The sequence below is a fragment of the Mustelus asterias genome, chromosome 20 (assembly GCF_964213995.1).
Source record: "Mustelus asterias chromosome 20, sMusAst1.hap1.1, whole genome shotgun sequence".
Classification (NCBI taxonomy): Eukaryota; Metazoa; Chordata; class Chondrichthyes; order Carcharhiniformes; family Triakidae; genus Mustelus; species Mustelus asterias.
Window position 1 is genome coordinate 71582720 of NC_135820.1, and position 12631 is coordinate 71595350.

The 12631-nt window shown below is 45.6% G+C and overlaps 1 protein-coding gene across 1 annotated transcript; it reads left to right on the forward strand.

The window, feature by feature from the left end:
- Positions 1-751: 751 nt before the first annotated feature.
- tp53rk (TP53 regulating kinase) lies at positions 752-12291 on the forward strand. Its single transcript, XM_078236166.1, has 3 exons — positions 752-952; positions 8072-8348; positions 11641-12291. The coding sequence occupies exons 2-3, from the start codon at positions 8099-8101 to the stop codon at positions 12117-12119; spliced, it is 729 nt and encodes a 242-aa protein (XP_078092292.1). The 5' UTR covers positions 752-952; positions 8072-8098; the 3' UTR covers positions 12120-12291.
- Positions 12292-12631: the final 340 nt, after the last annotated feature.

A 12631-nucleotide genomic window follows, 5' to 3' on the forward strand; every position in this document is an offset into this window, starting at 1 on the left:
ACAAACTCCATTCCACTCCGAAGAGTGCTTCAGGTACACAGTCAGAATCTGGATTAGCCATGGTAAATTTGTGGGATTCCAGGGATAGGGCAGGGGTGAGGGCCTTGGTAAAGATGCTGTGTCAGAGAGTTGGTGCACACTTGATGGGCCGAATGGTCTCTTCTGCACTGTAGGGATTCTATGACAGATGGCACCTCCAAAAATGCTGCACACGCTCAGTACTGTACTGAGATATCAGCCTAACTTACATGCTCAGGTTGCTGCCTTGAGCATCCAATTTTCTGATTCAGAGGCAAGAATCCGTGATATCACGTGTTTGAACTCACGAGGTGAGGCAAATATAATTTTGCTGCTAAGCTAAAATAAATCCAACTGTTCTCTTTAATTCATTTAGGAAATGTTGTCTTGGAAGTATTTTATGGCTCACCTTGTTCATCTACAAAGCTTGCATTTATATGGTGCCTTTAACGTGGAAAAAATGTCTCAAGGTGTCTCACAAGAGGAAAATGAGATAAAATGTAAACTTCAGACAATGAAGAAAGGAATATTGGGAAGGGCAACTTAATGTTTGGTCAAGGTCATCGTTTGTTTTTTTACAGTCTTAAAGGCCGAGATGGATATACAGAAGTTTGAAGGGGATTCCAGAGTAAGACCTGGTTTTATTCAGTAATATTTAGAATAGAACACAAGTTTATTAGTAACTGAACTGTCCTGGGACAGATGCAAGTTCCCTACACCTTCACAGGACGCCAGGACTAAAGATGGCGGCCCCCATGTCAGCTTCACCGAGCCGCGGTGGGAGCCGGGATGCTGGAGGACCGCCGCCGGATCTCTCCCCCTCCCCCCTTCTCCTCAACAAGGGAGCAAGTGCAGGATCAGCACTCATTTCACCCCCCTAGCCGCCGAGAAAGCTTCCCTCTGGAATAAACTGGCGCGGGATAGTGAGGATAAGGTGAGGCGGAGGGGAAGTGGCTGGAGAAGGCCGGACAGAGCCTGGGGCTCGCATTGAGAGACAGGGGAGAGAAGGAGGGGGGCCCCAAGAGGGCAGCTAGGGAGGGGGGGCTGATAAGGAGGCCTGGGGAGGAGGATGGATTGAGAAAAAGTGGAGAGGGGACCAGGGGGGAGGGGGTGACAAGAGGGGATGGGGATGTGGGTGGAGTAACAACCTAACCTGTGTGGAGTCTGCACGTTCTCCCCGTGTCTGCGTGGGTTTCCTCCGGGTGCTCCGGTTTCCTCCCACAGTCCGAAAGATGTGCGGGGTAGGGTGCATTGGCCGTGCTAAATTGCCCCTTAGTGTCCCGGGATGTGTAGGTTAGAGGGATTAGCAGGGTAAATATGTGGGGTTATCGGGATAAGGCCTGGGTGGGATGGTTGTCAGTGCAGACTCGATGGGCCCAATGGCCTCCTTCTGCACTGTAGGGATCTATGATTCTTGGGAGGGGTAAGGGGTGAGGGGTGAGGATGGAGGGGTGAGTAGATAGGTGAGGGATATTTTACTTTTATTCATTTTACAGGACATGAGTGCCGCTGACCGGACCAGCATTTAGCATAGAATCCCTATGGTGCAGAAGGAGGCCAGTCAGCCCAACCAGCCTGCACCGACAACAATCCCACTCAGGCTTTGTCCCCGTAACCTCATGCATTTACCCTGCTAATCCCCCTGACGCTAACGGGCAATTTACAACGGCCAACCAACCTAACCCACGCATCTTTGGAGTGTGGGGGGAAACCCATGCAGACACAGGGAGAATGTGCAGACTCCACACAGTCACCCAAGGCCAGAATTGAAACTGGCTCCCTAGTGCTGTGAGGTGGCAGAGCTAACCATTGTGCCACCGTGCTGCCCATATTGCCTGTTCCTAACTGCCCTCCATTTCAGAGGGCATTTGAGAGCCAACCACATTGCTGTGGCTCTGGAGTCACATGTCGGCCAGACTGGCTAAGGATGGCAGATTTCTGTCCCTAAAGGACATTAGTGAACCAGATGATAGTTGACAATTGTTTCAGAGATAATATATATCAAATAAAAACAGAAAATGCTGGAAAATCTCAACAGGTCTGACAGAATCTGTGGAGAGAGTATAGAGCCAACATTTCAAGTTTGGATGAGACTTCATCAGAACTGTGGTTTCATGGTCGTCATTAGGTTTTTAATTCCAGATTTTTATTGTATTGAATTCAAATTCTGCCGTGACGGGATTTGAACCCGGGTCCCCAGACTTGATTCTGGGCCTCTGGATTGCTAGCCCAGTGAGATAGGATTTATAATCACCTAGAAAGGAATAATTTGATTAGGGATAGTCAGCATGGTTTTGTGAAGGGTAGGTCGTGCCTCACAAACCTTATTGAGTTATTTGAGAAGGTGACCAAAGAGGTGGATGAGGGTAAAGCGGTTGATGTGGTGTATATGGATTTCAGCAAAGCGTTTGATAAGGTTCCCCATGGTTAGCTTTTGCAGAAAATACGGACACATGGGATTGAGGGTGATTTAGTGGTTTGGATCAGGAATTGGCTAGCTGTAAGAAAACAAAGGGTGGTGGTTGATGGGAAATATTCATCCTGGAGTTCAGTTACTAGTGGTGTACCGCAAGGATCTGTTTTGGGGCCACTGTTGTTTGTCATTTTTATTAATGACTTGGATGAGGGCATGGAAGGATGGATTAGTAAATTTGCGGATGACACTAAAGTCGGTGGAGTTGTAGACAGTGCGGAGGGAAGTGGCAGGTTACAGAGGGACATAGATAAGCTGCAGAGCTGGGCTGAGAGGTGGCAAATGGAGTTTAATGCGGAAAAGTGTGAGGTGATTCACTTTGGAAGGAGTAACAGGAATACAGAGTACTGGGCTAATGGTAAGATACTTGGTAGTGTGGATGAACAGAGGGATCTGGGTGTCCATGTGCATAGATCCCTGAAAGTTGGCACCCAGGTTGATAGGGTTGTTAAGAAGGCGTACGGTGTGTTAGCTTTTATTGGTAGAGGGATTGAGTTTCGGAGCCAGGAGGTCATGCTGCAACTATACAAAACTCTGGTGCGGCCGCATTTGGAGTATTGCGTGCAGTTCTGGTCGCCGTATTATAGGAAAGATGTGGAAGTGTTGGAAAGGGTGCAGAGGAGATTTACCAGGATGTTGCCTGGTATGGTGGGAAAATCGTATGAGGAAAGGCTGCGGGGCTTGAGGTTGTTATTGTTAGAGAGAAGAAGGTTAAGAGGTGACTTAATAGAGGCATACAAGATGATCAGAGGATTAGATAGGGTGGATAGTGACAGCCTTTTTCCTCGGATGGTGTTGGCTAGCATGAGGGGACATAGCTTTAAATTGAGGGGTGAGAGATATAGGACAGATGTTAGAGGTAGGTTCTTTACTCAGAGAGTAGTAATGGCGTGGAATGCCCTGCCTGCAGCAGTGGTGGACTCGTCAACGTTGAGAGCGTTCAAGTGGTTATTGGATAAACATATGGATGATATTGGAATAGTGTAGATTAGAGGGGCTTTAGATTGGTACCACTGGTTGGTGCAACATCGAGGGCCGAAGGGCCTGTACTGCGCTGTAATGTTCTATGTTCTAATACCACTGTGCCACTAGTTAGGGGAGGAGATTTCATTGTAACTTCATTGCAGTGTTAGTGTAAGCCTTACTTGTGACTAATAAATTTTAACTTTATTTTGAACAGAGAAAGCAGAAGTGGAGGGGGAGGAGATGATGATACCAGGGATGAGGAACTTTCAGTTATGCTGAGAGATTGGGGTTGCTGTCCTTAAGAGTAGTGAAGTTTATGATGAGTCCTAATAGAGGCATTGAAAATTGAAGTGTTTTGATAGAGCGACTATGGGGAAAAATGTTCCCTCTGCCAGGACGGTCCATTACGGGAAATCATTGATTTAAAATAATTGGCAAAAACAATTTGATGGAAAACTGTTTCACGAAGAGGATTGATATGATCAGAAACATGCTTCCTGAAAGGGTGATTTGATCGAATCTTTGCAAAGAATTACAGGGAGAAGGCTGGGACTAAATTGGATAATTCCTTCAAAGTGTCTTCACAAGAAAAGTGGTCCCCTTCCGATTTGTAAGATACTACAAGGAGAAGAAGGCAACAATCAAGGGTTGAAATAGTTTGAATTTACGGAATAGGGCTGCAACATCTTTTGGCGGCCATTTTTGATTTGCTTACAAATACATTGATTTCAATAATGCAGAATTGCAGCATCTAACAAAACTAACGCATCTATTTTCAGGCTCTCCAAATAACAAATCAGAATTTCCATTCGCTTTTTCCAATGAAGGCAGTGCTTTTAGTTCAATCAAGAGGAAATCCCTGCTGATGGCTCAGTCGGTAACTTGCACTGTGTGGTGTGGACCATGGATGCACTGTGTTTTTCACCCTTGGTCTGTGCACCAAGTCAGCTGAGTTCAGCCAGAGGGATGTTTAGCGTCATACACTTGACTTCAGTGCTTGGGAAGAGGAACCCTTATGGAAGCAAAGTGCTTCTGATTACTCCTTGGTAACCTTTTGTTGGAATGGGGCTAGTGTGTGGGTGATGGGCAAGAACAGGGTTGGGTTTGTGCAGTTCTTTCTAATGGTCAAAAAGGCTGTCTCACTAATCCCACTAATATCCACTTTGGGCAATGTCTTGGAACGTTACCTATGAATCCTGAGGTTGTGAAAGGAGCTATGTAAATACTTTCATGGATTCAATTCTGTGTAAAGTAGTGGAATTGATTTTTCAGGAGTCAGGTTGATGATCTGTGCAGTTGTAACTTGAATTTATGTAGCACCTTCAATGTAACTGAGCTATCAAAATACTTCACAGAAGGTTGACCAAACTGAACACCTGGCCACCAAAGGAGGTATCAGGCCTGGTGACCAATACCTTGCTTGGGGGAAGATTTTAAGTGGTGCCATAATGGAGAAAAGAGATGGGGAGAGATTCACAGTGAGAATTCCAGACTTTTGTTCATGAGTTCATAAGATATAGGAGCATAATTAGGCCATTCAGCCCATCGAGTCTGCTCTGCCATTCGATCATGGCTGATATGATCCTCATCCCCATTTTCCTGCCTTCTCCCCATAACCCTTCAACCCATTACCAATTAAAAATCTGCCTAACTCCTCCTTAAATTTACTCACTGTCCCAGCATCCACCGCAGTTTGGGGTAGCGAATTCCACAGATTCACAACCCTTTGGGAGAAGTAGTTCCTCCTCAACTCTGTTTTAAATTTGCTACCCCTTATCCTAAGACTATGACCTCTCGTCCCAGAATGCCCCACAAGAGGAAGCATCCGCTCCATGTCTACTTTATCCATACTTTTTATCATCTTGTATACCTTAATTTGATCTTCCCTCATTCTTCTAAATTCCAGAGAGTGTAGGCCTGAACTGTTCAATCTCTGTGTGACTCTTTGTGACTATGCAGCTGAAGACATGGCTGCCTATGACAGAGCCGTGGAAATCAGAAATGCGCAAGAGGCCAGAATTAGAGGAGAACAGAGATCCCAGGGACAGAAGGAAGTTGCAGAAATGGCGAGGGTGAGGTCCCTAACCTAGTAAACCGCAGATAACGTAGGTTCCGATGGGGCAGAGCTTGTCCAACCAACTTCCTTATGAAAGTGATTGTTTCAGTGGACTGTGGAAAATCCCACGATGAGAAGAATCTAGATTTCCAGGCAAAGGTCTACACAGTAGGTTATTAATTAAACCTAAAGCTGGTGACCAAGCATGAATTCCTGGAATGGATAAAAATATGGCTTTAGTGTGGAAAAGAACAAGTATTTCTCGGAAGGGATATGTCAACACAAGAGGGACGGTGGCACAGTGGTTAACACTGCTGCCTCACAGTACCAGGGGCCTGGGTTCAGTTCCAGCCTTGGCTGACTGTGTGGAGCTTGCATGTTGTACCTGTGTTTGCGTGAGTTTCCTCCGGGTGCTCTGGTTTCCTCCCATGGTCCAAAGATGTAGGGGTTGGGTGGCACGGTGACACAGTGGTCAGCACTGCTGAGACACAGCGCCAGGGTCCCAGGTTCGAATCCCGGCTTGGGTCATGGCCTGTGTGGAGTTTGCATGTTCGCCCCATGTCTGCGTGGGTTTCCTCCGGGTGCTGCGATTTCCTCCCATGGTCCAAAGATGTGCAGGTTAGGTGGATTGGCCATGCTAAATTGCCTCTTAACGTCAGCGGGGCTAACTAGGGTAAATGCATGTGGTTATGGGGATAGGGTCTGGGTGGGATAGTAGTCGGTGCAGACTCGATGGGCCGAATGACGTCCTTCTGCATTGTAGGATTCTGAGTCCAAAGATGTGCAGGTTAGTTGGATTGGCCATGCTAAATTGCCCCTTAGTGTCCCAAGATGTGTAGGCTAGGTGGATTAGCCATGATCAATGTGCAGGATTACGGGGACAGAATGGGGGAGTGGACCTCTCTGTCTTTGCGTGGGTTTCCTTTGGGTGTTCTGGCTTCCTCCCACAGTCCAAAGATGTGCAGGTTAGGCTGATTGGCCATGCTAAATTGCCCCTTAGTTTCAGGGGGATTAGCAGGGTAAATGTATGGGGTAATGGGAGTAGGGCCTGGGTGGGATTGTGATTGGTACAGACTTGGTGGGCCTAATGGCCTCCTCCGTCTATGATCTCGGTACAATGCTCTTTCGGAGGTTCAGTACAGACTCGACGAGCCGAATGGCCACCTTCTGCACTGTAAGGATCTTATGGAAGTATTGAATGGGGTGATCTAGGACTATCTGATTCACATCAATGACGTGTGTTCAAAAGACTTGGTGCAAGTGCCATTAGATTTGACAATGATTCACACCTAAGAGGGGTAGTGGAGTTGGAGGAGGCAGCTTAGCAATTACAGAATGAGTTGGCCAAAATATCTAAGTGGTCAAAACAGCGATCGATTAGAATTGCAATGTGAATGAGTCTAAAGCAATGCACATAGCAAGAAGAAAGTGCCATGTGTTCCAGGGAGCAGGTGGAATCGCCTAATACTTAAGAACATAAGAAATAGGAGCAGGAGTAGGCCATCTAGCCCCTCGAGCCTGCCCCGCCATGCAATAAGATCATGGCTGATCTGAAGTGGATCAGTTCCACTTACCCGCCTGATCCCTATAACTCCTAATTCCCTTACCGATCAGGAATCCATCTATCCGTGATTTAAACATAATTCAACGAGGTAGCCTCCACCACTTCATTGGGCAGAGAATTCCAGAGATTCACCACCCTCTGAGAGAAGAAGTTCCTCCTCAACTCTGCCCTAAACTGACCCCCCTTTATTTTGAGGCTGTGCCCTCTAGTTCTAGCTTCCTTTCTAAGTGGAAAGAATCTCTCCATCTCTACCCTATCCAGCCCCTTCATTATCTTATAGGTCTCTATAAGATCCCCCCTCAGCCTTCTAAATTCCAACGAATACAAACCCAATCTGCTCAGTCTCTCCTCATAATCAACACCCCTCATCTCTGGTATCAACCTGGTGAACCTTCTCTGCACTCCCTCCAAGGCCAATATATCCTTCCGCAAATAAGGGGACCAATAGTCAACGTGTCGGAAATGCTTAATGCCTTTACTGAGTTCAGAAGTGTATGTTACAGCACTGCTGTCTTAATTTTGATCTCAAGAATTCACAACACACAAATTTGAGGAGCACACTCTGTATAGTAACTTTGGATGATAGACGTTGGTTCCCCCATGTGGTGGCACAGTGGTTAGCACTGCTGCTAGGGACCCGGGTTCAATTCCCAGCTTGGGTCACTGTCTGTGTGGATTTGCACATTCTTCCCATGTCTGCAGGGGTTTCCTCCGGGTGCCCCGGTTTCCTCCCACAGTCCGAAAGACGTGCTGGTTGGGTGCATTGGCCTTGCTAAATTCTCCCTCATTGTACCCGAACAGGCACCGGAGTGTGGTGACTGGGGGATTTTCACAGTAACTTCATTGCAGTGTGAATGTAAGCCTACTTGTGACTAATAAATAAACTTTACTTTACTTTTTACCCATTTTGCAGTATAAGGGAGAGAGATCACTGCTTTACCTTCTATTGCAGTTTTGCGTCATTGTTTTCCTGTGTTCTGTCTTTTAACTGCAGGTTATCCTTTGAGCTTCCCACGGTACGATGGCAGAAAGTCCGCAGCAGGATGACCCAGAAACACTCAGCAGGCTGCGGGTCCAAGATTTCCTCCAGCAATTCCAGATGGTCAAACAAGGCGCCGAAGCTAAAATCTACAGGGGCAATTTCCTTGGGAAGCCAACTGTTGTGAAGGAGAGATTCCCCAAATCTTATCGACACACTGCCCTGGACAAGAAGCTTACACATCGCAGGACAACTCAGGAAGTACGTTCGCTCCTTAGGTGCAGGAAAGCTGGTGAGTATGTATTCTCATGGATTTTTCTCCCAAATAAAACGCTGGAAATCCGTCAACATCTTAAAGCAAACCAGTGGCTAACATTTTGAATGGAAACTCCTTGCAGAAAACGTTTAATTTTAGACTTTCAGCGGTTCTTTCTATTACAAAAAGCCGTACTTTAAGGGTTATCTTTTCTCTCAACATTTTTGTTCCATGTCGAGTACGCTGTTGGTTCCTCTCAAATTAACATTGAGAAACTGGGATTAATTTTGGGGAATTCAGTTTGGGTCTTCATTTAGCAAATTCAGGGATGGCACAGTGGTTAGCACTGCTGCCTCACAGCGCCAGGGACTCGGGTTCGATCCCCAGCTTGGTTCACTGTCTGTGTGGAGTTTGCACGTTCTCCCCGTGTCTGTGTGGGTTTCCTCCGGGTGCTCCGGTTTCCTCCCACAGTTCGAAAGACAAGCTGGTTAGGTGCATTGGCCATGCTAAATTCTCCCTCCGTGTACCCGAACACGTGCCAGAGTATGGCGACTAGGGGATTTTCACGGTAACTTCATTGCAGTGTTAATATAAGCCTACTTGTGACACAAATAAATAAACGTAAAACGTAATTCAGTTTAGACTGAATTAGGGTGAATCCAATCGGATGTACAGAAAGAAAGACTTGAATTTACCTGTAGCATCTTTCAAAACCTTGTCCTACTAAAGTGCTTTAAACCAAAGATGTGTGTATTTCTTTGAAGTGTAGCCTCTGTTATAATGTTTAATGAAGTATGATTTTCTGCCCATTCATTTATAATGGGAAGAAAATCACGGGTTGAGCAAAGTTATAACAGAAATCTCAGCCTTTGTCTCTGGAATCTCAAAACCGATTATAGCAAGTTTTAGTTGGCAGATGCTTAATTTGACTTTGCTTGTTTTAACAGATATGTTAACTTAAACAAAATGATAAACATCTATATTAGTGAGCGAAGAAGTCTCGCAAGAAAACGGTGTGTTAGGCCTAAATGGCCTAGCAATATTAACACTAGACTATTAATCCAGAAAACCAGCTAATGTTCTGGGAACCCGGGGTTGAATCCCACCACGGCAGATGGTGGAATTTGAATTCAATGAAGAATACCTGGAATTAAGAATCTAATAATGACCATGAAACCAATGTCGAATGTTGGAAAAACCCATTTGGTTCACTAATGTCCTTTTAGGGAAGGAACTCTGCCTTCCTTACCCGGCCTGGCCTACATGTGACTCCAGAGCCATGGCAATGTGGTTGACTCTCAACTGCCCTCGGGCAACAAGGGATGGGCAATAAATGCTGGCCCAGCCAGCGACACCCATGTCCCACGAATGAATAAAAAAAACAAGCAATTTTAATGTTGAGGCGTGGGAATCGTGCTGTGCTTTGCAGATATAATCTGTGATTAGTTACAAAATTATAGAGATCTGGAATAAAGTTATTACAGCAATCCAGTTTCTTAAAAGTTATATGTAGTTTGAATCTCTTAATCACAATAATAATTCTCTAAGATGAGTCTAAAGCTCCCCCAGCAGCTCAGTAGTCAGCGCAGTGTTTAATGGAGTTATAAATCAAGCTGGATTCAATCTTCAGCCTCTGCCATGTCAGTTGATCAGCTTTTTTAAAAAATTCATTCGTGGGACGTGGGCGTCGCTGGCTGGGCCAGCATTTATTGCCCATCCCTAGTTACCTGAGGGCAGTTGAGAGTCACCCACATTGCTGCGGCTCTGGAGTCGCATGTAGGCCAGGCCGGGTAAGGACAGCAGATTTCCTTCCCTAAAAAGGACATTAGTGAACCAGATGGGTTTTACCAACCAATGGTTTCATGGTCATCAGGAGATTCTTAAGTTACTGCTACCATCACAGTGGGAAATCAGCAAACGCTGTCAGACCTGCCGAGGTTTTCCAGCATTTTCTGTTTCTGTTTGAAATCAGCGACCCACTTTGTTGGAGCTGGGCGAGTGAAAGGAAAATTGGTTGGGATTCATGGACCTGACTTCTAACTGCTAGAAAGTGCGTGCGAGTGTTAAAATTAGATAAGAGAATGTGATACCCCATACAACCAAACAGCCTACCTTCATTAGGGCATGCGGAGTCGCACTTTAGTCACAAGGCATAGTAGCAGAATGACCAAAAGCTCTGAAAACATATTCCGAGAGGGGAGAGAGATACAAAAGCGTCCAGAGGGGCAATTTTTTCAGAGGGTGGTGAGTGTCTGGAACGAGCTGCCAGAGATACAAAGAACAATACAGCACAGGAACAGGCCCTTCGGCCCTCCAAGCCTGCGCCACTCATGTGCCCACTAGACCATTCTTTTGTATCCCTCTATTCCCAGTCTGTTCATGTGGCTATCTAGGTAAGTCTTAAACAATCCCAGCGTGTCTGCCTCAATCACCTTTTTTGGCAGTGCATTCCAGGCCCCCACCACCCTCTGTGTAAAATACGTCCCCCTGACATCTGTGTTGAACCTTGCCCCCCCTCACCTTGAACCCGTGACCCCTTGTGTTTGTCACCTCCGACCTGGGAAAAAGCTTCCCACTGTTCACCCTATCTATGCCCTTCATAATTTTATACACCTCTATTAGGTCGCCCCTCATCCTCCGTCTTTCCAGGGAGAACAACCCCAGTTTACCCAATCTCTCCTCATAGCTAAGACCCTCCATACCAGGCAACATCCTGGTAAACCTTTTCTGTACTCTCTCCAAAGCCTCCGCATCCTTCTGGTAGTGTGGCGACCAGAACTGGACGCAGTATTCCAAATGTGGCCTAACCAACGTTCTATACAGCTGCAACATCATATGCCAACTTTTATATTCTATGCCCCGTCCAATAAAGGCAAGCATGCCATATGCTGCCTTGACCACTCTCTCCACCTGTTTTGCCACCTTTAAGGATCTGTGAACTTGTACACCCAGGTCCCTCTATGTGTCTGTACTCCTGATGGTTCTGCCATTTATTGTATAGCTCCCCCTTACATTAGATCTACCGAAATGCATCACTTCGCATTTATTATATAGTAGGAGAGGCGGGTACAATTTTGTCTTTTAAAAAGCGTTTAGACAGTTACGTGGGTAAGATGGGTATAGAGGGATATGGGCCAAATGCGGGCAATTAGGACTAGCTTGGGGGTTTAAAAAAAAAGGGTGGCATGGACAAGTTGGGCCGAAGGGCCTGTTTCCAGGTTGTAAGCCTCTATGACAGGAGTCAAACCTTCCATGAGATGAGGAGCAAGCAACTTGACCAAGTTTAAAGAAAATACAGAGAAAGTAATCTGCTTCTTTTATTTTCTAGGTATTGCAACCCCCGTGGTATATTTTGTGGACTACAATGCCAGTTGCATCTACCTCGAAGATTTAGTTGGGGCTACGACTGTCCGTGACTATATCGCCTCTGCCCAGAAGGCTGCAACGGATACCACAAAGCTTTTTCCCTTGGCGGAAAAAATTGGCCAGATCCTGGCAAAAATGCACGATGAGGATGTTGTCCACGGGGACCTCACTACCTCAAACATGATGATACGGCAGCCTGAGGAAGAGTTGAGTTTGGTACTGATAGACTTTGGCCTGAGTTTCACCTCCGCTTTGCCGGAGGACAAAGGAGTCGACCTTTATGTTTTGGAGAAGGCTTTCCTCAGCAGTCACCCCAACACGGAAAACGTGTTCAAAATCTTCCTAAAGAGTTACTCGGCCGCTTCCAAAAAGTCAGGTCCTGTGATAAAGAAACTCGATGAAGTTAGACTGAGAGGGAGAAAGAGATCAATGGTCGGATAGCGAAACTATTTTAATTAAAAGATTTTGTAACTTTTAGTTTCAAAGACTTTGTCAAAATATGTAACAAAATAAAGTCTGAATTTTGTAATCGTGTTTACTTTCAAAGTTCAATATTTTTAAATCAATTATCGCAGCTGCTGATGGATGGATTAAAAGGAGTCTTTATTCTTGATTATTGTCCTTTTTTTATTTTCCATTGTGTGTGCGCAAGAGGAAAATATTCAAAAGAAACATCAAATTATGTGTTACTGGCTTCAGCACTATTTAAAAGCAGAAATTCAAACTATCTAGCAAAAAAAGTTTAAACTTTTTACTGTTGCAGATGTGTCCAGAAGTGACAGTAAAATCCAGACTGCCAGAACAGCAATAAGATTGCAAACCAATAAACGCTTCATCAGTTGTCTTGGTATTCATAATTACGGAAGTTGTTTTGTATTCCTTCATGGGATGTGGGCTTTGCTGGCTAGGCAGCATTTATTGCTCTTGAGAAGGTGGTGGTGAGCTGCCCTCTT